This window comes from Dipodomys merriami, unplaced genomic scaffold, assembly GCF_024711535.1.
Source record: "Dipodomys merriami isolate MVZ:Mamm:240054 unplaced genomic scaffold, mDipMer1.0.p SCAF_348, whole genome shotgun sequence".
NCBI lineage: Eukaryota > Metazoa > Chordata > Mammalia > Rodentia > Heteromyidae > Dipodomys > Dipodomys merriami.
This window is the reverse complement of record NW_027205026.1, coordinates 85,661-113,641: the sequence shown is the minus strand read 5'-3', so window position 1 is coordinate 113,641 and position 27,981 is coordinate 85,661. Positions and strand designations below refer to the sequence as shown.

Sequence of the window (27,981 nt, the reverse complement as noted above, 5' to 3'; positions counted from 1 at the left end):
GGTTGGGCGTGGGGGATGTCGCACCGCCTGGTGGCGGCCGCCGGCAGTCGGGCAGTGGCTAGACCGCTCGCCGTGCTGTGGCGATGCGGCGGCAGCGCCGGAAGCAGTGGGACGGCCGAGACCCGCACAAGGGCGCAAGGCACCGCCCGGCAGGTGAGCGGGAGTCGCGGGGCCGTGTGTCTGAGCGGCGGGGCGGGGGCCGCGCTCGCTGCCGCGGTGACGCCGTCCGTCTGCGCCGGCGCGGTGGGGCGGCCACTTCCGGGTCTCAGCCTTGGTGGGCGGAGGCCGCTGAGCCGCGTCGGGGCGCGCCGCCTCGCGCCGCCTCGCGCCGCCGGTGCCCGGGCCCCCGAACCCACCGCCCTGCCCGCGCTCTGGTCCTGGCGCGTGCCTTGTCCCCGGGCGCCCGCCGGGGCCGCCTCCCAGCGGTCTTCCCTGGACTCCCGCCGTCAGGCACTGGGACGCAGTGTGTCTGCGGTTGAGGTTCGAAGCCCGCCCTGGCAGACACAGCTGAGGGTCCCATACCCGGCTCACCACCAGAAAAGCTGGACGGGGGCCTTCGGCGCGAGTGCCATTCCTGAGTGATGTCGGGACCGGAGGCCCGAGTTTAAACCGCAGTACCTGCACGGAAACCCAAGGTCGTTGCAGCCCTTTATCGTGATAGGTCTGTGCCAATGCCTTCTGTCCTGTCACAGCGAAAAAACAATCTTTTTGGGTGGGGTGTGGGCCTTGAACTCAGGCCCGGGCGCTGCCCCTGAGCTCTTTTGTCGAGGCTAGCGCTCTACCACTTGAGCCACAGTGCCACTTCCAGCACGCAAGGCAAGTGCTCTACCACTGAGCCACCTTCCCAGCCTCACCTTCGAGAATGTTTTGGCCACATTAAGAAGATACCTTTTTTTGCGGCTGGGAAGGTGGCTCAGTGGTAGAGTGCTTGCCTTGCGTGCATGAGGCCCTGGGTTCGATTCCTCAGCACCACATATGCAGAAAAAAAAAGCTGGATGTGGTGCTGTGGCTCAAGTGGTAGAGCGCTAGCCTTAGGCTGAAGAGCTGAGGGACAGCGCCCAGGCCCAGAGTTCAGGCCCACAACTGGAACAAAAAAAAAGAAAAGAAAAGAAGATGCCTTGTATTGTAGATGCTTTTCATCAGATAATTTCTCTCTTCTGTTTCAGTGTCTTCGGGATATCCACTTTCAGTATTTGCCTCTACAGGGAAGACTGACTTCATTGTCCCAGTGGTTCTTTTCAAAACCACCCAGAGGTACTTGTCTATTCCTCCCTCCCTCCCTTCTTCCTTCCTTCTCTTTTTTTCTCTCTTTTCTTTATTAAATAGTTGTACAAAAGAGTTGCAGTTCCATAAGTCAGATTAGAAGTATGTTTCCTGGTTGATGTTACCCTTTATTTTTCCTCATTTCCCCATTCTCATCCCTATTCTCATTATTCAGTTCATTTTTTTACATAATGCACATTGAATATAAAGACTACATTTGCTCACCCTTCTTCTCATCCCTGTGCATTCCCCCAAAACACATTTCTGTTTCCCGGTACTCATTTCAATAAACAGTACATTAGTTGTTCAAAGGAATTATGCATTTGGATTACTTCCTTAAGTAAGTTTATTTTTGTGTAAGTGCATTGAACCCTATAGATGTTATGGTGCATAGTTGTATTTTAGATCCAGCTTCCACATAAGAGAGAAAACATGTGCTGTTTGTCTTTGAGCTTGGCTTACTTCACTTAACAGGATCTGTTCTAAGTCCCATCTGTTTTCCTGCAAATTACTTATCTTCTTTCTTTTACCATTTACCATCAGTAGCAGTATGAGGTTTAGAGGAACTAGCAGCTTTCTCAGAGTGTCTCCAACAGTGGGAGCAGTCTCTTTATACCTTTACCGTGTGTGTGTGTGTGTGTGTGTGTGTGTGTGTGTGTGTGTGTGTGTGTGTGTGTGTGTGTGTGTGTGTGTGTGTCGGGGGAGGATATGGGGACTCTTTATACCTTTACCGTGTGTGTGTGTGTGTGTGTGTGTGTGTGTCGGGGGAGGATATGGGGACTTTATACCTTTACCGTGTGTGTGTGTGTGTGTGTGTGTGTGTGTGTGTGTGTGTGTGTGTGTGTGTGTGTGTGTGTGTGTGTGTCGGGGGAGGATATGGGGACTCTTTATACCTTTACCGTGTGTGTGTGTGTGTGTGTGTGTGTGTGTGTGTGTGTGTGTGTGTGTCGGGGGAGGATATGGGGACTGTCCCTGAGCCTGTTTTGCTCAAGCCTAGCGCTCTACCACTTGAACCACAATGCCACTTTTGGTTTTTGAGTGGTTAGTTGGACATAAGAGTCTCACAGGGACTTTTCTTCCCGGGCTGGTTTTGAACCATAATCCTCAGATCTCAGCTTCCTGAGTAGCATCTTTACCTTTGCCCTTTGGATGTCTTAGTAATACTTAGTAATACTGGCAAAAAAGAAGCTCAGAAGGAAATTGCTTAATGAATCTTTACTATATAGCTGGTGTGTGTGTGTGTGCGTGCGTGCGTGCGTGCGTGTGCGTGCGTGTGTGTGTGCGTGTGCGCGCGCGCGCGTGCGCGTATGCGTGTGTGTGCTGGTCCTCCTGGGGCTTGAACTCAAGGCCTGGCCACTGTCCCTGACCTTTTTGGCTCAAAGCTAGTGCTTTCACTTGAGCTACAGCTCCACTTAAGGGTTTTTTTTTGGGGGGGGGTACTTTATTGGAGATAAGAGTTTCACAAACTTTCTTGCCCATGCTTGCTGTGAGCATTGTCCAACAGATTTTAGCCTCCTTGTTTAGGGTTACAGGTATGAGCCATGGGCACCTGACTTTGTAGAGGTGATTTTTAAGAACCAGTCAAGTTTCATATTTGAAACAGGCCACAGCTTGGTCCCTTGTGTGCAGGGTTAGCACTCTCAGAAGCCCCTTGAGAGCCCTGTATCTTTACAGAAAAGGTATTCTCAGCTTTTATGCCTTTGTTAGGACTTGGGGTTGCATATTAATTGTGTCAGGTAGAAATAGCTACAGGAAGTTGCTGAGTGCTGGTGGCTCATACCCATAATCCTAGCTACTCAGGAGGCTGAGATCTGAAGACTGTCTTTGATGTCAGCCTGTGCAGGAAAGTCAGTGAATCTTTTAATTCAGTTGACGAGCAAAAAGCCAAAGGTGGAGCTCTGGTTCAAGTGATACAGCACTACCCTTCTCAGAAAAGCTCAGGAATAGTGCCCAGTCCCTGAGTTTATTTTGTTTGTCAGTCATGGGGCTTGAATGCTGGGCTTGGGCGCTGTCCCTCAGCTCAAGATGAGTGCCACAGTACCACTTCTGGTTTTCTAGTGGTTTATTGTAGGTAAGAGTCTCATGGGCTGGGCGCTGGTGGCTCATGCCTGTAATCCTACCTATTCAGGAGGCTGAGATCTGAGGGTCTTGGTTCAAAGCCAGCCTGGGCAGGAAAGTCCGTGAGACTTTTGTCTCCAATAAACCACTAGAAAACCAGAAGTGGCGCTGTGGCTCAAGCGGTAGAGCACTTATCTTGAGCTGAAGAGTGCAGGGACAGCGCCCAAGCCCAGAGTTCAAGCCCCATGACTGACCAAAAAAAAAGAGTCTCATGGACTTTCCTGCCCGGGCTGGTTTTGACCCATGATCCTCAGATCTCAGCCTTCCAAGTTAGGATTACAGGCGTGAGCCACGAGGGCTGGGCTCCAGTCCCTGAGTTTAATCCCCAGGATTGTCACATGTGTGCAAGCACACGTGTGTGTGAGTGCATGTGCACACATGCTCATGCGCACACACACAAGACAGGAAGAAAGTGGTCTTCATTTGATCCTGCTTTTGTTTTGTGCATATATTTTTTTTCTTAAAGCACTTAATTTTATCCTTTTTTTTTTTTTTCCCTTAAGGGTTTGAGAAATTTTTTAAGAGGCGTGGAAGAAAAACGGATTCAGAAAATTCAACAGCTCCAAAGAAAGGTAAAACTGGCTGGGCACTGGTGGCTCATGCCTGTAATCCTAGCTACTCAGGAGGCTGAGAGCTGAGGATCGCAGTTCAATGCCAGACGGGGCAGGAAAATCCGTGAAACTCTTATCTCCAATAAACCACCAGAAAACCGGAAGTGGTGCTGTAGCTCAAGTGGTAGAGCACTAGCCTTGAGCTGAAGAGCTGAGGGATAGCGCTCAGGCCCAGAGTTCAAGCCCCACGACTGACCCCCCCCCAAAAAAAGAGAAAGGTAAAACTGAAGTTACATGTTTGAGTAATTTGAAAGCATTCTGTGTTCCTTGTGAAGTGACAGATAGGTATGCCTGGGTGTGTGAGGTTGACCTCATTGTATATGAGTGCTGCTGCTTGTTCCAAGTCATGCTTTTCTCTGTCTTTATCTTCCTTTTTCAGTATTTTCTTTGCTTGTTTGAATCTAAGCCTTAGTGAATCATCTTTTAAGTTGCTTAATGGTTTAGTTATGTGTACTTGGTTTTGGAATTGGTAAAGTCAGTATTTAAAAGATGTGTTTCTCTCCTGAAATTTATCAACATAAAATAGGAAGAAATACATAAAAGCATAGTGGGAGATATGGTAATATACCTTCCTATGGATGGAAAATTTCTTTTTTAATTAATTTAATCTTTTATTGTGAAAGTACTGTGCAGAGGGGTTACAGTTACATGTGGAAAATTTCTTAAAATTTGTCATGGGGCTTGAACTTAGGGTCTGGACACTGTCCCTTAGCTTTTTGCTCAAGGCTAGTGCTGTCCCACTTGGAGCCATAGCACCACTTCCAGTTTTCAGGTTAATTGGAGATAAGATTCCCATGGACTTTTCATTCTGGGCTGTCTTTGAACTGTAATGCTTTGAGTCTCAGCCTCCTGTGTAGCTAAGATTATAACTACGTGCCAACAGGCTTTCTAATATAATGCACTGGTTACAATTAGATGTCTGGATAGGACTTTTTTTTTTTTTTTTGCCAGTCCTGGGGCTTGAACTCAGCCTGGGCATTGCCCCTGAGCTCTACTACTTGAGCCACAGTGCCACTTCCAGCCTTTTCTGTGTATGTGGTACTGAGGAATTGAACCCAGGGCTTCATGCATGCTAGGCAAGCACTCTACCATTAAGCCACATTCCCAGCCCTCTGGATAGGTTTTATTTATGTATTTAATTTGTTTTAGAAGAATTAAACTCTTAGAGCAGGTAGACATACATGGTTCTCTTGTGAAGGCATTCTGCCTCATTTTTTTTTTGGTCCGGTCATGGGGCCTGAACTCTGGGCCTGGGCGCTGTCCCTCAGCTCTTCAGCTCAAGGCTAGTGCTCTACCACTTGAGCCACAGCGCCACTTCCGGATTTTTGTCTTTTTGCTTACGTGGTGCTGAGGAATCGAACCCAGGGCCTCGAGCATGCAAGGCAAGCGCTCTACCACTGAGCCACCTTCCCAGCCCTCTGCCTCATTTTTTATTTTTTCTTTTCCTTTATTACAGCTATGGTATCCTTAACAAAAAGAGAGGAGGTGGGGGAGGAGATTAAAGCTTAAGTCCAAAGCCAACAAGATGAAATTTGAGAGATTTTAGGTGTGTCTGGAGATACTTCTCAGATATGTCCTAGCCTCTTTTCACCTCTTTATTTCCAAAAGGTTACATACTAATTACATTTTTATGTTGGAAAATGTGTTTCTGTTCTTGAAATTCTTGTTCTCTGTAAAATTATATAGAACTGCTTTGTGAAGTAAGACTTTATTTTTTCTTAGAAACTGGTGAATCAAAGAATGCTGACCCTGGAACAGATGGAAGCAAGAGAGGAAGTAAGCAGGATGACTTTACCTGGTGGAAACGGATACAGAAGGTTTGTGTGCATCTAAGGATCAGAACCAGATATCCTGTCACCTCTCCAGAATATGCACTTGCTGCAGAGCTGAGGCTCTGTTTTATTTACATTTTAATCTGTTCCTGTTGCTATAACAAAATACATAAATAGAAATAAACAGCATGAGGGTAAAATGATCAAATCTTCTGTACGTTTATGCAGTGAAACCCATTGTGGGACCCCTTTGAACAATTAATAAATATTAATTAAAAAGAACCAGCATATGAGGCACCAGTGGCTCAAGCCTGTAGTCTTAGCTATTTTAGATGTTGAGATCTGAGGAGCCAGTCCAGGCAGACAACTCTGAAAGGCAGTTATATGTAATTAACCAGTAAAAAGGTGGGGCCAGCAAGAAGTGGGAACTGGAGGCATGGCTCAAGTATTAGAGTACCAGCCATGAACAAAGAAACTGAGTGAAGCATGAGGCCCTAAGTCTAAGCCCCAACACTGGCATACATGCACACAAAAAAATAGCATACAATTATGCTGGAAAGTGGACAGTCAAGGTGTCAGCAGGCATAGTGTCTGAAAAGGACTTGGCCTGCTGCTTCCTCCAGAGAGGCCAATATTGTGTCTTCACATGGTGGAAAGACAGACTATTCTGTCATGTAGATGGAGCCCTCATAACAATCAAGGTGTCCAAGGATTCCCTTCTTTCTTTGTATGTGTTTGCTGGTACTGGGGCTTGAACAGAGGACCTCGAGCTATTGTCTTTTTTGTTCAAGGCTGGTGCTCTATCCCTGCTTCCAGCATTTTGGTGGATAAATTGGAAATAAGAGTTTCAAAGTCTTTTCTTCCTGTGCTGGCTCTAAGCCACAGTCCTCAGATCTCAGTCTTTTGAGTAGCTGGGATTATAGGTGTGAGCCACCAGTTCCTGGCTTCAATGGGGACCCTTAATGCCATTACTGTAGTAAAGTAGCAATATGAGTTTTGGAGGGACAGGTAACATTCAAGCTATTCAGTCTCTGCCTATTTAGGGCTGAGCTAGTGGATTAGTTCAAAGATACTAAGACATTAATTGATTAAAATGCATGGAGATTTCTGTCTGAATTGTCAGAGACCCAGTTAAGAGAAGCCTAATTTGGCAATACCAGGGACAGACTCTTTACGAGTTTTCTGCTTCTCCTGGGGTATATACTGAGGTGTAGGTTTCGTATATGCTTGTACATCATATAAATGTTTTTGCCTCCTGAGATGAATTATTTGGCTTCACTCTACTTTTGTCTTTCAAGAAAGGATGGTTTGGAGACTTCTCTGATACTATATGAAAAGAGAAAGTTTTTTTTTTTTTTAAGTTGGTCATGGGACTTGAACTCTGGGCCTGGTGCTGTCCCTATCCCTGTGCTCTTCAGCTCAAGGCTAGCACTCTACCACTTGAGCCACAGCGCCACTTCCATTTTCTAGTGGTTTATTGGAGATAAGAGTCATGGACTTTCCTGCCCAGGCTGGCTTTGAACCATGATTCTCAGATCTCACCCTCCCAAGTAACTAGGATGACAGTTGTGAGCCACCAACACCTGGCTTCTTTTTTCTTTTTTAATCTTTTTCGTGCTGGTACTGGAATTTAAACTCAAGGCCTGGGTACTGTCCCTGTGCTTTTTTGCTCAAGGCTCACATTCTACCACTTGAGCCATAGCTCCATTTCCAGCTTTTTGGTAGTTAATTGGAGATAAGAGTCTCAAGGACTTTCCTGGTGGGACTAGCTTCTAACCATGGTCTTCAGATCTCAACTTCTTTTTGTTGGTGGTGGTGGTGGTCGTGGGGCCTGAACTCTGGGCTTGGGCGATGTTCCTCAGCTCTTCAGCTCAAAGCAAGCACTCTCCCACTTGAGCCACAGTGCCACTTATGGCTTTTTCTGCTGATGTGCTGAGGAATGGAACCCAGGGCCTCATGCATGCAAGGCAAGCACTCTCCTATTGAGCTACCTTCCCAGCCCTTGGCTTCTTGAATAGCTAGGGTTATAGGTATGAGCTATGACTACCTGGCATAAATAACTATTTTCATTAAGAAAACATCCTAGGTTTCAGAGTATGACTCAGTGCAGTGTGGTTATCTAGGAAATTCAAGGCACTGTGTTCAGTTTCCAACACTGAAGGGAAAAGAAAGAAAAGAAACTGTATCATTTAACTAGAAAAAGTTTACCTTTTCTTCCACAGGGAGAATTACCCTGGGATGACAAAGATTTCCGAAATCTGGCCCTTTTGGGGGCAGGTGTTGCTGCGGGACTTTTCTACTTCTACTTTCAAGAGCACGGAAAAGAGATCACCTGGAAACACTTTGTACAATATTACCTGTCCAGAGGTCTGGTGAGGGGGCTTACAATCTATCAGCAAAGAGGGTATTGTGTCACTATGCTCTTGAAGGAGGCTGAATATGCCCTAGAGAGGCTATGAGCTCTTGGCTGAGAGTCAGTCCATTCTACACTTGATGTCCTGAGCAGACCACTGTAGGATATGGCCTACACAGTTTACTTTTCTATGAGTTACCCCAGCAGAACGGTGCTGGTTGCAAGCTACTTTCACGTCATGGCTAACTTTCTTCCCTTTTTTCCCTTTTTTTTCTTTTTGTGGTTACTCCCTCCTCTCTCCCTATTAAGGCTTGAACTCAGGCTCTTGTACTTGTTGCTCACAGCTGGTGCTCTGCCACTTGGTATTTGCTTGGTAATTGGAGCTGGAGTCTGTTAGGTTTCTAAGCTAGTTTAAAATGGTGCTACCAGATGTACCAAGTTTTAGAAACTTTTCTTACTTTGGTTGTTTTTTTTTTTGTTTTCTTGTTTTTGCTTTTTTGTTTTTGTTAGTCATAGGGCTTGAACTCTGGGCCTGGGTGCTGTCCTTGCCCACTTCAACTCAAAGCGAGCACTCTGTCACTTGAACCACAGCCCCACTTCTGGTTTTCTAGTGGTTTATTGGAGATAAGAGTCTCATGGACTTTCCTGCCGGGCTGGCTTTGAAACTCGATCTTTAGATCTCAGCCTCCCGAGTAGTTAGGATTACAGGTGTGAGCCACTGGCACCCAGATCAGTTCTTATTTATTTATAATGGAAATAACTTCATATCCCAGGCTAAAATGTCCAAGATAGTAAGAGAACAAAAGTTGGACTGGGCTGCACAGGGTATGCAGGTAAGCTTATGGCTGCACTGGTTTACTTGAGTGTCCTGCTTACTTCCTTAGTTGTTCAGATCACTTCTCTATTTTTACTAGGTGGACCGGCTAGAAGTTGTGAACAAGCAATTTGTGCGTGTTATTCCTGCTCCTGGGACAACCTCTGAGGTGAGGGGTGGGTTTAAGGCCAAGTGTTCCAGATACAGTTTTTTTTTTGTTTTTTTGGTCCTGTTGTGGGCTTGAACTCTGGGCCTGGGCGCTGTCCCTCAGCTCTTCACCTCAAGGCTAGCACTCTACCACTTGAGCCACAGCGCCACTTCTGGTTTTCTAGTGGTTTATTGGAGATAAGAGTCTCACAGACTCCTGCCCGGACTGGCTTTGAACCGTGATCCTCAGATCTCATCCTCCTGAGTAGCTAGGATTACAGGTGTGAGCTACTGGTGCCCGGCCCAACAGTCCCTGTTAATGTGATAATTTATCTGGTTGACCTGTATTAATACTACTGTAAAGCTGGACCCCGGTGGCTCATGCCTGTAATCCTAGCTACTCAGGAGGCTGAGATCTAAAGATCACAATTCAAAGCCAACCCAAGCAGGAAAGTCCGTGAGACTCTTATCTCCAATAAACCACTAGAAAACCAGAAGTGGCTCTGTGGCTTAAGCAGTAGAGTGCTTGCTTTGAGCTGAAGTACTCAGGGACAGTACCCAGGCCCTGAGTTCAAGCACCATGACTGACCCAAAAAAAAAAAAAAAAATACTACTGTATGATTAGTAGAGCAGGAGCCCTTTAAAGACTAAACTGTCATTGTCAAGTAACGTATGAGAACTACTTGCCAAGATTTGAAGGAGAGAACATTGAAGAGACAAAAGAAGGAAATGGAAAACATTGGCAGTTGCCGCTAGAACTGAGAACATGCAGTTTAAGTAAGGCCAGGACCAAAGGAGCCTCTGCCATTTGCGTAGTTAGCCTGCTATCTCAAGGAAAGAGGCTTTGCTGGAAGAGGAGTCAGTAAACAAGAACTCAGGCTGTGGACTGGGGTGCATGTAAGGGTGATTCTCCATGGGAGACAGTGGTGTGGCTTAAACTTACTTTGGTCTCTGCAGAAGTTCGTATGGTTTAACATCGGCAGTGTTGACACCTTTGAACGTAACCTGGAGTCTGCTCAGTGGGAGCTGGGAATTGAGCCCACCAATCAGGTCACAGTGGTCTATACTACTGAAAGTGATGGGTGAGTGTTCGAACCTCTGATGCTGAGCATTAAACAAGATTCAGTGTTATGCCAGTCATAAGCCATAGTTCTACTTCTGGCTTAATTTTTTTTTTTTATTATCATGATTAAGGTGTTGTACAGAGGGGCTACAATTTCATAAGTCAGGTAATGAGTACATTTCCTTTTTTTAGACAATGTTACCTCTTTCTTTTCACTTTTTTTTTAATGAAGACTCGCACTGATTTTCCTGCCTACGCTGGCTTTGAATTATGATCTCAGATCTCAGCCTCCTGAGAGCCAGGCAGTTCCTTTTTTCTTTTTTTTCTTTTGTTGGTCTCGGGGCGTGAACTCAGAGCCTAGGTGCTGTCCCTGAGCTTTTTTGCCCAAGTCTAGCACTCTACTACTTTGAGTCACTGCACCATTTCCGTTTTTCTGACATTTAATTAGAGATAAGAATCACGTGGACTTTCCTAGCCTGGGGTGGCTTCAAACTGTAGATCTCAGTCTCCTGAGTAGCTTGGGTTACAGGCATGAGCTACTAGCACCCAGTTTTCCTTTTGTTTTTGAGATGGAGTCTCATTATGTTTCTCAGGCTGTTATTCAGTCTCCAGGTTTAAGTGACCCTCCTGTCTCAGCCTCCCGGTAGCTTGGACCATAGGTATTTGTTATGGCCATGGTTTGCATCTGTTTGTTGAGAAGACAATTAGAGCAGGGAAATTGTTTGCTGAGCAACCTTAAAACACTGTTAGATGGGCTACGTGCCAGTGGCTCACACCTTTTTGCTTATTAAGCAGCAAAAAGCTAGAGGTTGAGCTGTGGCTAAAGTCTTAGCCTTGAGCACAAAGCTCAGGGGCAGCACCTCGGCACTGTGTTCAATCCCCAGGACTGGAGTCCGAGTGTGTACATACCTCCTCCCCCCAGTTGATACATGGGAAAAGAAATCAAAGAGATGTTAATTATTGATAAAATCCTGATAGCATGGTTTCCCGAAGCATTTTAGAAAGGCCTATGTCACTATGTTAGTTCTTTTTGGATGTATTCCACTCCCAATTCCTGCAGACCTACTGACTCAACGTGTCAAAAAGTGGGGCGCAGGCACATTACTGGGACTCTCCTCCTCCTCTGCATACATACATAATACTTGTCAGGCACACTTTCCACAATGCTCACATTAATTCTCTGAATTTGTGCTTCACAGTACGCTCCTGATAAAAATTGTATATTATGGGTTTCAGAGGAAATACCAGATTAACTACTCAATCAATGAATATCATAGGCTCCAGACAGTATTGAAGTCAACTTGGTTAAGCTTGGAGACTGCTTTTGTATTTACTGTATGAGATACCATTGCTCTGCCTTCTTGACCCTGAATCAGGAGGGTACAGGCTGAATACCAGCTTTAGCCAGGATGGGTGTAAAGAATGGGGATCCTGGCTGGGAATGTGGCTCAGTGGTAGAGTGTTTGCCCAGCATGCATGAAGCCCTGGGTTTGATTCCTTAATGCCACATAAACAGAAAAAGCCAGAAGTAGCACTGTGGCTCAGGTGGTAGAGCGCTCGCCTTGAGGTGAAGAGCTGAGGGACAGCACCCAGGCCCAGAGTTCAGGCACCATGACTGGCAAAAAAGAAAGAAAAAGAAAATGGGGATCCTGATGTCTTAATTTTTTCAGTTTCTAGACCAATATTTAAAAGTAGGGTGGAGATTGTAGTGGGGGTGAGAGTCTCTTAGTACATTTTTCTAGTGTAACAATACCATAAACTGGGTAATTTATAAAGAAAGGAAATTGATTTCTCACAGTCTGGGAGCTCCAAGATTGAAGGGCTACATCTGGTCAGGACCTTCTTGCTGCCTCATAACATGATGTAAAGATGTAAGTCACATCCTGGTGCCGGTGGCTCACGCCTGTAATCCTAGCTACTCAGGAGGCTGAGATCTGAGGATTGCGGTTCAAAGCCAGCCTGGGCAGGAAAGTCCATGAGACTCTTATCTCCAATAAACCACTAGAAAACCGGAAGTGGTGCTGTGGCTCAAGTGGTAGAGCGCTCACCTTGAGCTGAAGAGCTCAGGGATAGTGCCCAAGCCCAGAGTTCAAGCCCCATGACTGACCCAAAAAAAAAAAAAAAAAAAAAAGATGTAAGTCACATGGCTGGGGAGAGAAGAGAGAGAAGGAAAGTAGGGGCAAGACTGAACTCTCCCTTTTGTAAATGACTTCCTGAGAACTAAGCTGACCTCAGTCTGTTTATGAGCATTGAGCCTTCATAGTCTAGTCACCTCTAAAAGCCCTATTTGTACTATTACAGTAGCAGTTAATTCAGTATGAGGTTTTTTTTTTTGGTCAGTCGTGGGGCTTGAACTCTGGGCCTGAGCACTGTCACTTAACTTCAGCTCAAGGCTAGTGCTCTGCCACTCCCGGTTTTCTGGTGGTTTATTGGAGATAAGAGTTTCACTTACTTTCCTGCCTGGGCTGGCTTTGAACCGTGATCCTCAGATCTCAGCCTCCTGAGTAGCTAGGATTACAGGCATGAGCCACCAGTGCCCGGCTTAGTATGAGTTTTTGAGGGGAATCTTCCAACCACAGCAGTTCTGGGGGAAAATTTGCAGAGTTCTAGTGGTAAGGCCTGAAATACTTAGAGCCTCCTACAGGAGCCCTGAATGTCTCTAGGTTGTTATTTACTTTGGGTTACTGAATTTCCAAGAATACTAGTTGTGTGAGGGGAATTGAAGGTTTGGCCTAGGGACTGGAAGTGATGAGAGTCACCTGGGTCACCTCAGCTCCACAGTGCCATGGGAACTCCCTCTTTTGCCGATTTGCCTATAAGATTGGGAATCAAATCAATTTTCATGTGTGGAGTAAAAGATAAAATAGGACGAGATTCAGCTGAAATAGAAGATGTGCTGTGAAAAGATGGGTGCTGCTCTCCTCAGTATGAGGAGGCTGTGCTGGGTTTGGAGGGCTCACAAGGGAAGGAGTAGGTGTGACAAAGTCTGGGTCAGGGCTACCTGGTCATAGGCTTGGATATTAGCCTCCTCTTGACCTGCCAAGCCTCCTGCAGGGTGGGCTGGGACAGAGTCACTGCAGGACTGAGAGAACTGACTATGGGTAGACTTGGACACATTTTGGAAAGGAAGTTCTCCCTTCTGTGTGGTGAGCTTTCTGAAGCATTTTTCTTTTCCTAGCTGATGGTGGTACTTCTTGCCTCTCTTCAGAAATAACTTGATGAGTGGTTTTCTGTGATGTTACAGGTCTTTCCTGCGAAGCCTGGTACCCAGCCTACTACTGGTTGGCATCCTCCTGTATGCTGTGAGGAGGGGCCCGATGCGGGCTGGGCGTGGTGGGCGAGGAGTGGGCCTCTTCAGTGTTGGTGAGACAACAGCCAAGATCTTAAAGAACAGCGTGAATGTGCGATTTGCAGATGTCGCTGGCTGCGAAGAGGCCAAGTTGGAGGTTATGGAGTTTGTGAATTTCTTAAAGAACCCTAAGCAGTATCAGGACTTGGGGGCCAGAATTCCAAAGGTACTGACTTTAGAAATTCTTGACATACTTAATTTTTTGTCCTGACTGTGTTTTAATTTGTTTTGCAGCGCATACTAGGGTCTAAACTCAGGATCTCTTGCTCTCACTCAGCTTTTTTATTCCCTGATTGCTTTATACCACTTGAGCTTTTCACTGGCTAATTGGACATGAGAATCTCACAGTTCTAGCTTTTTGCTGGTTAATTGAACATAAGAATCTCACAGATTTGTCTGTTCTGGCTGGCTGTAAACTTTGATTCTCAAATGACAGTAGTTAGGATTATAGGCATGAGCCACTGGTACTAGCATTTTAATAATTTATTAACCACAGTGGAATATGGAAATTGCATCTGTAGAGAAAAGTGAGATTCATCTTATGTGTGGAACTTGAGACTAAATTCTTCAAATTCTTTAAAATTAAGTATAAAATTGTAGACATAAAAATACATGCTCCTCAGAAGTGTGTGTATATATATATATATATATATATATATATATATATATATTTTTTTTTTTTTTTTTTTTTTTTTTTTTTTTTGTCGGTCATGGAGCTTGAACTCTGGGCTTGGGCGCTGTCCCTGCACTCTTCAGCTCCAGGCAAGCGCTCTTCCACTTGAGCCACAACACCACTTGTGGTTTTCTGAGTGGTTTATTGGAGATAAGAGTCTCATGGAGGGGCTGGGAAGGTGGCTCAGTGGTAGAGTGCTTGCCTTGCATGCATGAGGCCCTGGGTTCGATTCCTCAGCACCACATAAGCAAAAAGAAAAAAGCTGGAAGTGGCGCTGTGGCTCAAGTGGTAGAGCGCTAGCCTTGAGCTGAAGAGCTGAGGGGCAGTGCCCAGGCCCAGAGTTCAGGCCCCACGACCAGAACCAAAAAAAAAAAAAAAAAAGAGTCTCATGCACTTCCTGCCCAGGGTTGACTTTGAACCGAGGTCCTTAGATCTCACCTTCCTGAGAAGCTAGGATTATAGGTGTGAGCTACCTGCGCCCAGCCTGGGGCTTTCATTTTCTGTGCTATGTCTTTAATGAGTGTCTGTATTCAATGTATATTAATTTTATAAGCAGGAAAGGCTCTAAAAAAGTGCCTAGGTTATAAGACTGATGTGTTTAATGTGATTCTTTTTTATTTTATTTTATTGGTGCCTACCATGGGGCTTGAACTCAGGACCTCGGCACTGTCTCTGAGCTGTTTTGCTAACACTCTATCACTTGTACCACAGTTCCACATCTGGCTTTTTGCTGTTTAATTGGAGAGTCTCATGAACTTTCCTGTCTTAGCTTTCTTTGAAATGTGATCTTCACTTCTCAGCCCCATGAGTAGCTATAATTGCAGGGGTGAGTTACCTTTGATGAGTTTTAATTGGACTCTTATTAGTTTACCCTAAGAGTCACCTGTGGAAGTGAACATTCCTAGTCACATGTAAGTGGAAATCAGGACTTACTCTCCGTGTGCCTTATGTCCCCATTGAGTGTTAAGTGTGCCTTTTCTCTTGCAGGGAGCCATGCTTACTGGCCCGCCTGGTACTGGCAAAACGCTTCTTGCGAAAGCCGCTGCAGGAGAGGCCAGTGTGCCCTTCATCACTGTGAATGGGTCAGAGTTCCTGGAAATGTTTGTTGGAGTCGGTCCAGCAAGGGTAGGTGGATGGCTGGCTGGCTACAGAATGTGCCACACACTTCCTGACTAGGACTGGCCACTTTGTGTAGTTCCAGGTTTTGTGTGGGATCTGGATGAGTCCTCCTTTTGAGAGATGCTGCTTTTCCAGAGGGATGGTAAGCTGTTACTGCCACCTGTTGATTGGCATGTACATGGATTCCTCTTCCAGGTTCGTGACATGTTTGCAATGGCTCGAAAAAATGCACCTTGTATCTTGTTCATTGATGAGATTGATGCTATTGGACGGAAGCGAGGCCGAGGGCACCTGGGAGGCCAGAGTGAGCAGGAGAACACACTGAACCAGATGCTTGTGGAGATGGATGGTAAGTGGACATTGTAGTTGCTCTGTGCTTCTGGCCTTGTCCATAGGTGTTCAACTTTGCAAGAATTACCTTGGCACAAAGTCATGTGATTCCTCACTAGCTTTTTTCTCTTCCTGCAATACTCCCAGTTGTTCCCTTCTTAAAGAAGGCTACTCTTAGGCAAACATGGACAGTGTTGAATTTCTAATCACCTCACTGTGAAAAGCAGGTGCATTCACCTGCCTTCTAGCAGGAAGTAAGTTACCTGGAGTGAGATCATCCTTGCTTTGAGGAGGGAGAATAATCCGATGCTAACCGGTGCTCCTGATGGTGCACCCAGGATTGAGTGAACAGTACTCTGCTCCTTAAGGAGCATAGTTTTTGTCCTACTACCTCAGAGTAATTCTAGATAAATTGTGCCTTCATAGGATGTATCAAGGTATTTATACTAGTGTATAAATCTGGAAATGATACCACTGACCCTTTGACAGAATTTATTAATCTCTTTGGTTTCAGGGTTGTATTGAGATCCCTTACACCTTCCCAGGTTTTAATTTTGTCAGAAGTTATAGGATCAGCTTGCAGTTGTACTTAGCTGTGTTCCATAAAACTAGTCAAAGGGGACAGCAAACAGGGAGACCTGGTATAGCTTTTGAAATGATCCATCCCAGTAATGAGCTGTGACAATATATGTTAGGGTATGTTGATCAGAAGGCTCATGACAGACTCAGTTTCCCTGTGCTTTCACTGGGAGCTGATCACTGAAGGCATGCCTGATATTCCAGATTCCCAGGAGAAAGGCAGGTGTTCTGTGTGAGTTGTGTTATGTGCACAGACAGGTTGTTTAGAGGGGAGGCTCTGTGGGGAACGTGGATCACAGCTCCCCAGATTTCAAGTAAGAGCAGCCACTCAGAAATAGGCCTTTCTGGGCGGGGAAGGTGGCTCAGCAGTAGAGTGCTTCCCTTGCATGAATGTGGCCCTGGGTTTGATTCCTCAGCACCACATAAGCAGAAAAAGCCAGAAATGGTGCTGTGGCTCAATTGGTAGGGTGCTAGCCTTGAGCTAAAGAGCTGAGGGTCAGTGCCCAGGCCCAGAGTTCAGGCCCCATGACCAACAGAAAAAAAAGAAATAGGCCTTTCTGGGGACATCTCAGACCTGCTGTTAGAGACACTTCTATACTAGCTTGAGTCATTTTCCAATTCCTCTGTTGTCTTTAGTACCCTACAGTATACATAATTAGGTTATTACTGTGTTCTCTTCTGGAGAGTAAACAGTGGTAAGGAGAGCCACTGTCTCTGTGCATTTCCTTAGATGAGTGTCCCTGTTCTCTGCATAGTCCCCTGTCTGTCCCATCTGGCTATTTTCTCTGGACTCTGCAAGCCCACAAGAATGTGGGTGGTTGGAACCACTGAACACTGCAAGAGCAGAGGAAGTACTACGTGGTATAAGGCTAGCAGGAATCACTTGTGTATCAGGATAAAGGCTGTGCCCTGGGACTCATCTGTTACTCTAGTCCCAGGCTGTGGAGTTCTGCATCAGCCACAGGTCTGATTTCCTTCTGTTTAAACAGAAGGGAATAGTGAGAGCTATGAACCAGAGATCATGCCTCTGTAGGTTGAACCTCCCTGGCCAGAGCAGCCGGGCAGGGTCTCATGCCTGCTTCATGACCTGTGAAGTGGAGTCAGCACAGGGAGGCAGGGCTGGTATGCACCTGACCTGCAAGGAGATACTGGTGTCTGTCTGGGCTTTCCTTGGGTTTCCCTGCTTCTTTTTTTATTCAGGGTTTAATTCCACCACCAATGTGGTGGTGCTGGCTGGCACCAACCGCCCTGATATCCTTGACCCAGCTTTGACACGGCCCGGCCGGTTTGATCGCCAGATATATATTGGTGAGTTGAGTGCATTGTGCTTAGATGTTCATGTTTGGGCCCCATCTCTGAGATTAAAAGTTTGGGAAGAACATTGATTATGTATTTCTGGGAGATTTTGATGGGACATCTGAAGTAATGAGCACAACGTTGTAGCTGGGCACCATTGGCTCACGCCTGTAATCCTAGCTACTCAGGAGGCTGAGATCTGAGGATTGCGGTTCAAAGCCAGCCCGGGCAGGAAGTCCGTGAGACTCTTATCTCCAATAAACCACTAGAAAACCGGAAGTGGCACTGTGGCTCAAGCGGTAGAGCGCTCACCTTGAGCTGAAGAGCTGAGGGACAGCGCCCAAGCCCAGAGTTCAAGCCCCACAACCGACCAAAAAATAAAATAAATGAACACAACGTTGTGAAAAGATAGAGATGCCCAAACTACCCATGTTGCTACTGGACTCCGCCTCCTGCGAATAACAGGTACTACAGTTGAGTCTTGTCACAACGTTGCTGCAGTGCATACATGTGGGAATGGAGCAGCAGATTTGTTTCCTCCAGGGTTTATTTTGATTTAATTTTACAGAAACTTGATGGTTTAAAAATCTGGAATTTGTTCCTTACCCTTCTCCTACATGGTCAGCCATCTTCTCTTTCCCTGATGTTTTCCTATCAGAACACCTTGGTCCTGTGTGAACAGCCCTTGCTGTTCAAAACAGTGTTGTATTGCTTGTTCTTGGTTCTCATGGCCCTAGGAGTGGACTTAATATCGGTTAAGTCATCAGGAAACGTTTCAATGAGCTATAGAGTCCAGCTCATGTACTCTTTGGGCTGCGTTGCCATTGAGCTCTGACTCTGGTCAGGTAGTGGTCAGATGGTGATACCAGGGAGCTCTGCTAGCTATCCTTGTAGTTTTCTGAAGTGGTGGGGCTGGAGGATGACACCCTGTTCCAAAGGCCCAGAGAGGAGAGATCTGTGTGTCCCTTTTTCTTTGTTAGGTCCCCCTGACATCAAAGGTAGGTCCTCTATCTTCAAGGTCCACCTTCGTCCACTCAAGCTGGATGAGACCCTTAGTAAGAATGTCCTAGCGAGGAAGCTGGCAGCTCTCACTCCAGGCTTCACTGGTAAGTTGCTGTGCTCCATACCTTACTCAGCTGTCTGCAGTTAATATGTGATTGCTGTGGCTACCCATTTGGTACTGGATACAGCCTGCCCTGTAGGACCTTGAACCTCCCGAGCTCTTTCAGAGGCCTCAGAGGCCTTGGCTAATGTCTATTTGTGTTTTTTTTTCCTCTGTCACTCTTTCTGTCTATCTGTCGTTCCCCCCGTCCCCCCCCCCCCCGCCCCGCCTCTCTTTTTTTTTTTTTTTGCTTGGGACTAGGGTTTGATCTCAGTGCCTTATACTTGCTCAGCTGGCACTCTACCATTTGAGCCACACCTCTAACCCCTAAAGTCTGTTTGTACCCATTTGATTTTCTGTTTTAATTCTGTTCTGACTTAGTCCTTTACTGCAGAGACCAAAATAACATCTGGGGAAGGGATGAGACTCTTATCTCCAATTAACCACTCAAAAAACTGGAAGTAGAGCTGTGGCTCAAAGTGGTAGAGCTCTAGCCTTGAGCACAGTGAGGTTCAGGAACAATAGTTAGGCCCTGAGTTCGAGCCTTACAACCAATTAGAACAACAACAACCACAAAAAGGAAATACGAAAACATAAGAAAATTTTAAAAGACTGAATACAAGAAAAAGAGAAGGGCCGGGTACTGGTGGTCACGCCTGTAATCCTAGCTACTCAGAAGGCTAAGATCTGAGGATCATGGTTCCAAGCCCGCTCGAGCAGGAAAGTCCATGAGACTCTTATCTTCAATAAACCACCAGAAAACTGGAAGTGGTGCTGTGGCTCAAGTGGTAGCATGCTTACTTTGAGCCGAAGAGCTGAGGGACAGCACCCAGGCCCAGTGTTCAAGCCCCATGACTAACAAAAAGAAAAAAAAAAAAAGAAAAAGAAATGCTGGATTTGGGCTGGGAATGTGGCTTGGTGGTGGAGTGCTTGCCATACATGCGTGAAGCCCTGGGTTCAATTCCTCAGTATCACACAGAAAAAGCCTGAAGTGGTGCTGTGACTCAAGTGGTAGAGTGCCACCTTGAGTCAAAGAAGCTCAGGGACAGCGCCCAGGCCCTGGGTTCAAGCCCCAGGATTGGCAAAAAAAAAAAAATGTTTAATCACTGGGCACTGGGGCTTACATATAATCCTAACTACTTAAGAAGCTGAGATCTAAAGATAGTAACCATGAAACCCTAGGTTCGATTCCCCAGCACCACATAAGCAAAAAGAAAAAAAGCCGGAAGTGGTGCTGTGGCTCAAGTGGTAGAGCGCTAGCCTTGAGCTGAAGAGCTGAGGTACAGCGCCCAGGCTCAGAGTTCAGGCCTCACGATTGGACCCCAAAAAATAAAAAATAAAGATAGTGGTTAAAGCCAGCCCAGGCAGGGAAAGTCTATGAGACAAGGTTACTGTACTACCCTGTACTTTCCCCTCACCCTTTCTTTTCTTCCCCTTCTCCTCCCCCTGCCCTGCCCTGCCTGTCCTCCCTCCTTTCCTTTCCCTTCCCTTTTCCCTTCCCTTTTCCTTTCCTTTCGCCCTTTGCCTTTTGCCTTTGCCTTTCCTATTGTGGGACTTGAATGCAGGGCCTGGGAGCTGTTCCTGAGCTTTTCTGCTCAAACCTACCCCTCTATGACTTTGAGCCACAGCTCCTCTTTCTGTTCTCTGGTGGCTAATTGGAGATAAAGAGTCTCACAGACTTGCTTCAGACATGACCCTCAGAACTTAACCTCCTGAATGGCTTGAATCTGTGAGTAACCCCTGCTTAGTACCACCCTCACCCTGTGCTTTCAAGAAAATTGAAAACATGTTCAGATTTCTGCATGCATGTTCACAGCATGTTTTTTAGTTTATGTGCTGGGCTTAAACTCAGGGCTTTTCTTACTAGATTGTGGCAAGAGTTGACATTGTTGAAGAAAATCAGTATTCTTTTTTTTTTTTTTTTTGCCAGTCCTGGGCTTGAACTCAGAGCCTGGGTGCCATCCCTGAGCTTCTTTTGCTCAAGGCTGGCACTCTACCACTTGAGCCACAGCGCCACTTCCAGCTTTTTGTGTATGTGGTGAGGAATTGAACCCAGGGCTTCATACTTGCTAGGCAAGCACTTTACCACTAAGCCACTTTTCCAGCTTGAAAAAGTCAGTGTTTTTCAATGCTGTGTGAATTATTCCTCAGTAAAGTTGTGTAACCAGAAAGTCTGGCTAAAATTAATGGTGACTAATGAAGCAGTTCCTAGTCTCTGTTCCCTGCTGAAGTTTATTTTTATTTTTATTTTTTTTTGGGTCCGGTTGTGGGGCCTGAACTCTGGGCCTGGGCGCTGTCCCTCAGCTCTTCAGCTCAAGGCTAGCGCTCTACCACTTGAGCCACAGCACCACTTCTGGCTTTTTTCTTTCTGCTTATGTGGTGCTGAGGAATCGAACCCAGGGCCTCATGCATGCAAGGCAAGCGCTCTACCACGGAGCCACCTTCCCAGTCCCCCCTGCTGAAGTTTAAATTAAAGATTTCCCCTTCACCAAACTGATCTGGTAGAACACTGATGTCTAGGAGTACTAACTTGGCTGCTTCTCCTTTCCTGGGTCAGGTGCTGATATTTCTAATGTATGCAATGAAGCAGCTCTGATTGCAGCTCGCCACCTGAGCTCTTCTGTCCAGGAGCAGCACTTTGAGCAAGCCATTGAAAGGGTCATTGGAGGTAAGCTTGCAGGCATGTCTGAGCCTCACTTTTGCTATGGAAACATGGGCACTCCCAGCAGGCTTTGCTGCCTTCTAAGAGTTACATGCAGGCCGTTCAAAGGCCTTAGGAAACAGGAGAGTTACACGTGGCTATGTAAAGAACAGAAATTCTCCCAAAGGGAGGGTTGGGCGGGAGGGGTGGGGCGCAGTTTGGGTGGAGGAACTGGGGCCAGTGGTATTTGTTGAAAAAAGACCAGGAGTGTGTGGACTCTACTGACCCTGAGCTTTCTTAGTGTAGCACTGTTAACAGAATGAACATGGTTGAAGTTTCCTTTTGTTTTGGTGGTACTGGGGCTTAAGGCAGTAGGTGAGCATTTCCTCCCTTGAGCCTCACCTCCAGCCCATCTTGTATTCAGTTTGTAGATAGGGTCTCTCTCTCTCTCTTTTTTTTTTTTGCCTGGGCTGGCCATGTACCACAATCCCTCTTCCTACTAACTTATCCTGCGTATCGGGATGATTGGTGCCTGCCACTATGCCTGACTTACTTGTTGAGATGGAGTTTCCACACACACACACGCAAGCACGCACGCACACACACAGATGTTATTACGAAGGTGTTGCACAAAGGCATCTTCATACATCAGGTAATGAGTACAATTCTTTTTGGATAATGTCACCCCTTCTCTACCCCTTCTTTCACTTTTCCCTTCCTCACCCACAAGTTGTATAGTTCTTTGTTTTGTTTTGTTTTATGCTGGGGCTTGAACTCAGGGTCTGAGCACTGTCTTGAACTTTTTTTTTTTTTTTGCCAGTCATGGTGCCTGAACTCTGGGTCTGGGCACTGCCCCTCAGCTCTTCAGCTCAAGGCTAGCGCTCTACCACTTGAGCCACAGCGCCACTTCCGGCTTTTTTCTGCTTATGTGGTGGTGAGGAATTGAACCCAGGGCCTCATGCATGTAAGGCAAGCACTCTACCACGGAGACACCTTTTTAGTCCCTATTTATTTTTTTTGAGACAAGGTCTCACTATGTAGCTCAGCCTGTCTTTGAACTCAGAATCTTCCTGCCTTTATCTCCTGAGAGTCCTAGGTTGTGTGTGTGTGTGTGTGTGTGTGTGTGGTTGTATGGTTGTGTTCTGTTTCTGGCACTTGAACTCAGGGCTTAGATGCTGTTCCTGTGTTTTCTTTTTACTCAAGGCAAGCGCTCTACCACTGAGCCACCTTCCCTGCCCCTGTCTTAAGCTTTTTTTGCTCAAGGCTAGTACTCTACCATTTTGAGTCACAGCTCTGCTTCCAACCTTAGCTAGCTTCAAACCATGATCCTCAAATCTCAGTCTCCCAAGTAGCATGTGCTACCAGTGCCTGGCTTGCTTGGTCTCCTGGTTTTAGTCAGCAGCCTCTTTTAGCTTAGCTCTCAGTTGGGCCAGATAGGAGGGACTTGGAGTCAGTGGCAGATTAGGGTCTCCTGCCACATCAGAAAATGTTAGATGTTGTATTGGATGGTTTAGGCTACTCCTATTGCTGTTCCTGGAGATGAAGTTTAGGTTGGTGGCAGGCAGCAGCTGTCATGACCCAGCCTCACCTAGCTCCAAATTTAGGCAGGTGAGAGGTAATCTTTGAGCTTAGTCTTTGAATGAAGTATAACTTCTAGGGAAATAGATGCAGTACTTACTCAATTGCCCAGAGCAAGTTACCAGAGCTTCTTAAGAGGAAAGCCACCCTAGGGTTCTACCGAACCTGAATATTCACTCAGTGGTAGGTAGACACAGTTCAGGACATGCTGCTTGCTCTTGTCCTTTATCTTCTATGATCTGTGGTTAGGACATTTGGGGATTGTTCCTCTCTGGACATCTTTGGGGATTGCTTCGTGTTACACCACAGAAAGTGATAGGTTTCTCTGACTCATACATAGCTGTTTGATTGGCTTAAAGGGTCCTTTGAAGCATTTTTGTGTGTGGGAGCTGTGTGGATGGGTCATGGGCAGAGTAGATGAGTGGGAAATGCTCTAGAGCTAGGAGATGGATTTTACTACAGAACACAGATCATCCTGGAGCTGATGGATCTCAAGCTTTTTTTCCCTCTGATATATCAGAAGAGATGGGTTCTTGGCTGGGCCTTGGGAATTGAGTGTGACAGTACATACAAGCTGTCCGTTTGTGAAGGGTGTTAGACATTCTTCCATGTGTTTATAGGTTTGGAGAAGAAGACCCAGGTCCTACAGCCCAGTGAGAAGACAACTGTGGCCTATCATGAGGCCGGCCACGCAGTGGTGGGCTGGCTCTTGGAGCATGCAGATCCCCTGCTGAAGGTCAGCAGGTCACACTGATTGTGTCTGTTGGCCTTGCCAACTCCCAGCCTTGTCCAGGTGCCACCCCACGCAGACACAGTATATTCATAGGCATGGTCCTTTACTTTTCAAGGATTATGTTGATCTGGAATTTGTCAAAGATCCCTTTAAGAGCAAAGGGTATTGGCTTCAGGCAGGGCCTTTCTTCACTTCTAAGCCTTTTTTTTTTTTTTTTTTTTGGTTGGTCATGGGCTTTTTCTGCACAGTATATTCATAGGCATGGTCCTTTACTTTTCAAGGATTATGTTGATCTGGAATTTGTCAAAGGTCCCTTTAAGAGCAAAGGGTATTGGCTTCAGGCAGGGCCTTTCTTCACTTCTAAGCCTTTTTTTTTTTTTTTTTTTTTTGGTTGGTCATGGGCTTTTTCTGCACAGTATATTTATAGGCATGGTCCTTTATTTTTCAAGGATTATGTTGATCTGGAATTTGTCAAAGATCCCTTTAAGAGCAAAGGGTATTGGCTTCAGGCAGGGCCTTTCTTCACTTCTAAGCCTTTTTTTTTTTTTTTTTTTTGGTTGGTCATGGGCTTTTTCTGCTTATGTGGTGCTGAGGAATCGAATCCAGGGCCTCATGCATGCAAAGCAAGCACTCTACCACTGAGCCACCTTCCCAGCCCACTTGTAAGCTTTGATCTGACCTTGACATCAGGTGACCAGGGCCTGGGCACTGTGGGTCTGAGTACATAGACCTGGGAAATTTTTGGGACTGGTGATGATATCAGCTTATGTTTTGCAGGTGTCCATCATCCCCCGGGGCAAGGGACTTGGCTATGCCCAGTACCTTCCCCGGGAGCAGTACCTCTACACAAGAGAGCAGCTCTTGGACCGCATGTGCATGATGCTGGGGGGCAGGGTGGCTGAGCAGCTCTTCTTTGGGCGGATCACCACAGGGGCTCAGGATGACCTGAGGAAGGTCACTCAAAGTGCCTATGCTCAGGTAAGGTGCAGTTGTCCCAGTGCATGGCCTCCAACAGGCATATCCTCGTATGGCTCACCTGCCTTCTCATGAACTCCAGATTGTGCAGTTTGGAATGAGTGAAAAGCTGGGCCAGGTGTCCTTTGACTTTCCCAGACAAGGTGAGGCTCTGGTGGAGAAGCCGTACAGTGAGGCAACTGCCCAGCTCATCGATGAGGAGGTTCGGCGCCTCATCAGCTCTGCCTATGATCGGACCCTGGAATTGCTTACCCAGTGCCGGGAGCAAGTGGAGAAAGTGAGTGGCGCAGCCAGAGACATGAGTCATAGGACAGGTGTGGCCAAGCCGTACTCTTCCTGGGCCTGCTAAGGTTTGGGACTGGCCTGTGGCAGGGCCATTAAGCACAGCTCTGTGCTGGGCTTTAGTGCGAGCAGGCCCCTCATAGTAGTCTTAATGGGGAACCATGTTTTTCAGGTGGGCAGGCGGCTCCTGGAGAAAGAAGTTCTGGAGAAGGCCGACATGGTGGAGTTACTGGGCCCTCGGCCCTTTGCAGAGAAGTCCACTTATGAGGAGTTTGTGGAGGGCACTGGCAGTCTTGAGGAAGACACATCTCTTCCTGAGGGCCTGAAGGACTGGAACCGGGAACGGGAGGGGGACGGCACTGAGCAGCACCTGCAGGAGAGCCCGGTGTAGCCTGTGCAAGGCAGCCTAGTGTTTGCGACTGCTACTACCCAAAGCCCTCCACTGCAGCTGCTAGAATAACTGGAAAACAAATTAAAACAGGTGACAACTGCCAACAGGTGTTTTTAGGTAATGTTGCTCAGAACTCAAAGAAAGGAGATGGCTGAGGAGCCAGAGGGCTATCCTGAGATCCTGGGCCCTGTTTGTTAAAGTTAGTTGCTGCAGGGGCTGGGAATGTGGCTTACTGGCGGTAGAGTGCTGGCCTAGCATGCTCGCAACCCTAGGTTCAATTCCTCAGTACCACATATGCAGAAAAAGCCACAAGTGGCACTGTGGCTCAAGTGGTAGAGCGCTAGCCTTGAGCAAAAGTAGCTCAGGGACAATGCCCAGGCCTGGCCAAAAAAAAAAAAAAGTTGCTGAAAGAAGGAGTCTAAGCTGAACATAGATACCTGCAAAGTTTGTGAAGAATGAAGAGCTGGGCATTGGTGGCCCATGGACGTAGTTGTAGCTACACTGGAGGCTGATACCAGGAGCGTTGTGATTTGAATCCAACTGGGGTTGAAGAGTCCATAAGACTGTCTTTAATTAACCAGCAAAATGAGCTGGAGGATTGGCTTACATGGTAGTCGAGTGTCATCCATGAGCAAAAAAGCCAAGCACAAGCACAAACCCTGAGTTCAGGTATTAGCAAACAACAATAATATAATAAAAACCAGAAACTGTCAGCTAATTGTCACATGTAGACTAGGTTTTTTTTTTTTAGCTTTTTTTTTTTTTTTGTCGGTTGTGGGGCTTGAACTCTGGGCTTGGGCGCTGTCATTGCGCTCTTCAGCTCAAGGCGAGTGCTCTACCGCTTTAGACTAGGATTTAAAAAAAATTGTTATTACTATTATTTTTGTAGTACTAGGATTTGAACTCAAGACTGTAACACTTGTTAGACTGGTGCTCTACAACTTAAGCTTGGCCTATAGCCCTGCTTTTTTGGCTGGTTACTTTGGAGACAGTGTAGTAAACTGAACTTTTCTGCCCAGGTTAGCCTCTTAGCAGTTCTTTAGATCTCAGTTTCCTGAGCAGCTAGGATTATAGGCATGAGTTACTAGCACCTGGCTTAGACAGGTTCTTTATTTATTTTGGTCGGTTGTAGGCTTGAATTCTGGGCCCGGGCTCTGTCTGTTAGCTTTTCAGCTTGAAGCGAGCACTCTGCCACTTGAGCCACAGCATTACTAGTGGTTTTCTAGTGGTTTATTAGAGGTAAGAGTTTCACGGACTTTCCTGCCCAGGCTGGCTTTGAACTGCGATCCTTGGATCTCAGCCTCCTGAGTAGCTGGGATTTCAGGCAGGAGCCACCAGCCCCCAGCTAGACAGCTTCTTTTTTTTTTCTTTTTCTTTTTCTTTTTCTTTTTTTGTCATGGGGCTTGAACCTCTGGGCCTGGGCACTGTCCCTGTGGTCTTCAGCTCAAGGTGAGCACTCTACCACTTGAGCTACAGCACCACTTCCAGTTTTCCAGTGGTTTATTGGAGGTAAGAGTTTCACAGACTTTCCTGCCCAGGCTGGCTTTGAACCATGATCCTCAGACCTCAGCCTCCTGAGTAGCTAGGATTACAGGTGTGAGCCACAGGCACCCAGCCTAGACTTAGGTTCTTAATGTCACCTTTTGATGAGAAGTTGACCAGTTCTTATGAAGGAAATCTGTCACCACCCTTTGGTGAAGGGTAGACTCAAAGGGCATCCCTGGGGCCTACCTTTAGGCTTTCTGGTATATCACTTGAGTGTGAGGGAGAACTAGAACTTGGCACCTGTTCTTAGGGTTGGCCTGCCTTACTGGGTAGTGGCAAGTTCAATTCCATTCCCTCATATGCCACTTTGCCCCCAAACCCCTTCAGTTAGAATTACAGAGAGGGTGTGACCTGAGCTCCAAGGCCTCCTTTTATCCTTGAGGGAGGGTCTACAGGGCACCTATGGGTACCTTACAGGTTCCTGCTTAGTAGCTTTCTCTTGAGTAAAGGATGGCTGGCTCTTGGTTATGAGTACCAAGTTCTTTTGATGCATTAGGCTGAAAGATACCTTGTTCTTGGTGGTCCTGGGGTATGGTAAAGATCGGGGACTGAGTGTGTGAGGCTTGGGTGTGTGGGGGTCACAGGTTGTAAGTTGGTAACAAGTCATCAGCTGTATTAGCCATCTAGGGAGACACCTCTTTGTGCAACCAACTGTTCCTCAGGGCTTCCTGAGTGACCAGCAGGGAGAGTGGGACTCAGTTGCTGTCATGCATGCCTGTGTATGCTCAGGTTCCCTTGGTGGCTGTCTGAGGCCAGACACCAGGACCTTGCAGTACATTTTCAAAGCTATTGTGTTTGCCTCAGAGCCTCAAATGTTGAATTTCCAATGGGGACAGGTTCTTTCAACTTTTACTGTTCATAAACTATACCTTATTAAAGAATTTAAATCTCTAGGGCTCAACCTGTATTGTGGCGTCTTCCAACCCAGATGAGTTGAGCTACTTGGGGGTCTCGTTGAAGTCCTGGCCTGGGTCCCTCAACCCCGGAAGGGCCCGTTTTGTCCTAATGTCTGTGGCAGGGCTTCCAGGACCTTATGGGGCCATGATATTGCTGCCATGGCTCAGCTGTGGGGCTGGCCACCTCATTGGCTGATCAGAAGGTCCTGTGTGTCTCTTGTGAAACTGGCATGCTCGCTGATCTGTCACCTCCTAACAGTCCACAGTCACTCAGGCCTTTTGAGGTAATTCAAGGATGAAGCTTCTTGTGTGTCCTGGACCTCAGAGATTAGCACACCCCAACTGACACAC

At 46.6% G+C, this 27,981-nt stretch overlaps 1 protein-coding gene across 1 annotated transcript; it reads left to right on the top strand.

Moving 5' to 3' along the window:
* LOC138803752 (mitochondrial inner membrane m-AAA protease component AFG3L1-like) lies at window positions 1–27,625 on the top strand. Its single transcript, XM_069987806.1, has 17 exons — window positions 1–153; window positions 1,167–1,254; window positions 3,885–3,953; window positions 5,715–5,809; window positions 7,987–8,136; window positions 9,032–9,100; window positions 10,036–10,160; window positions 13,386–13,656; window positions 15,151–15,288; window positions 15,478–15,631; window positions 17,392–17,499; window positions 18,468–18,593; window positions 21,147–21,257; window positions 23,429–23,544; window positions 24,319–24,519; window positions 24,599–24,793; window positions 24,971–27,625. The coding sequence occupies exons 1-17, from the start codon at window positions 16–18 to the stop codon at window positions 25,187–25,189; spliced, it is 2,373 nt and encodes a 790-aa protein (XP_069843907.1). The 5' UTR covers window positions 1–15; the 3' UTR covers window positions 25,190–27,625.
* Window positions 27,626–27,981: the final 356 nt, after the last annotated feature.

Excerpts from the sequence above, each read along its gene's own strand:
- LOC138803752 (XM_069987806.1), top strand. The coding sequence starts at position 16 with ATGTCGCACCGCCTGGTGGCGGCCGCCGGCAGTCGGGCAGTGGCTAGA. Across the intron at positions 15,632-17,391 it reads GATGCTTGTGGAGATGGATG|GGTTTAATTCCACCACCAAT; the intron begins GTAAGTGGACAT and ends TTTTTTATTCAG. Across the intron at positions 17,500-18,467 it reads TGATCGCCAGATATATATTG|GTCCCCCTGACATCAAAGGT; the intron begins GTGAGTTGAGTG and ends TTTCTTTGTTAG.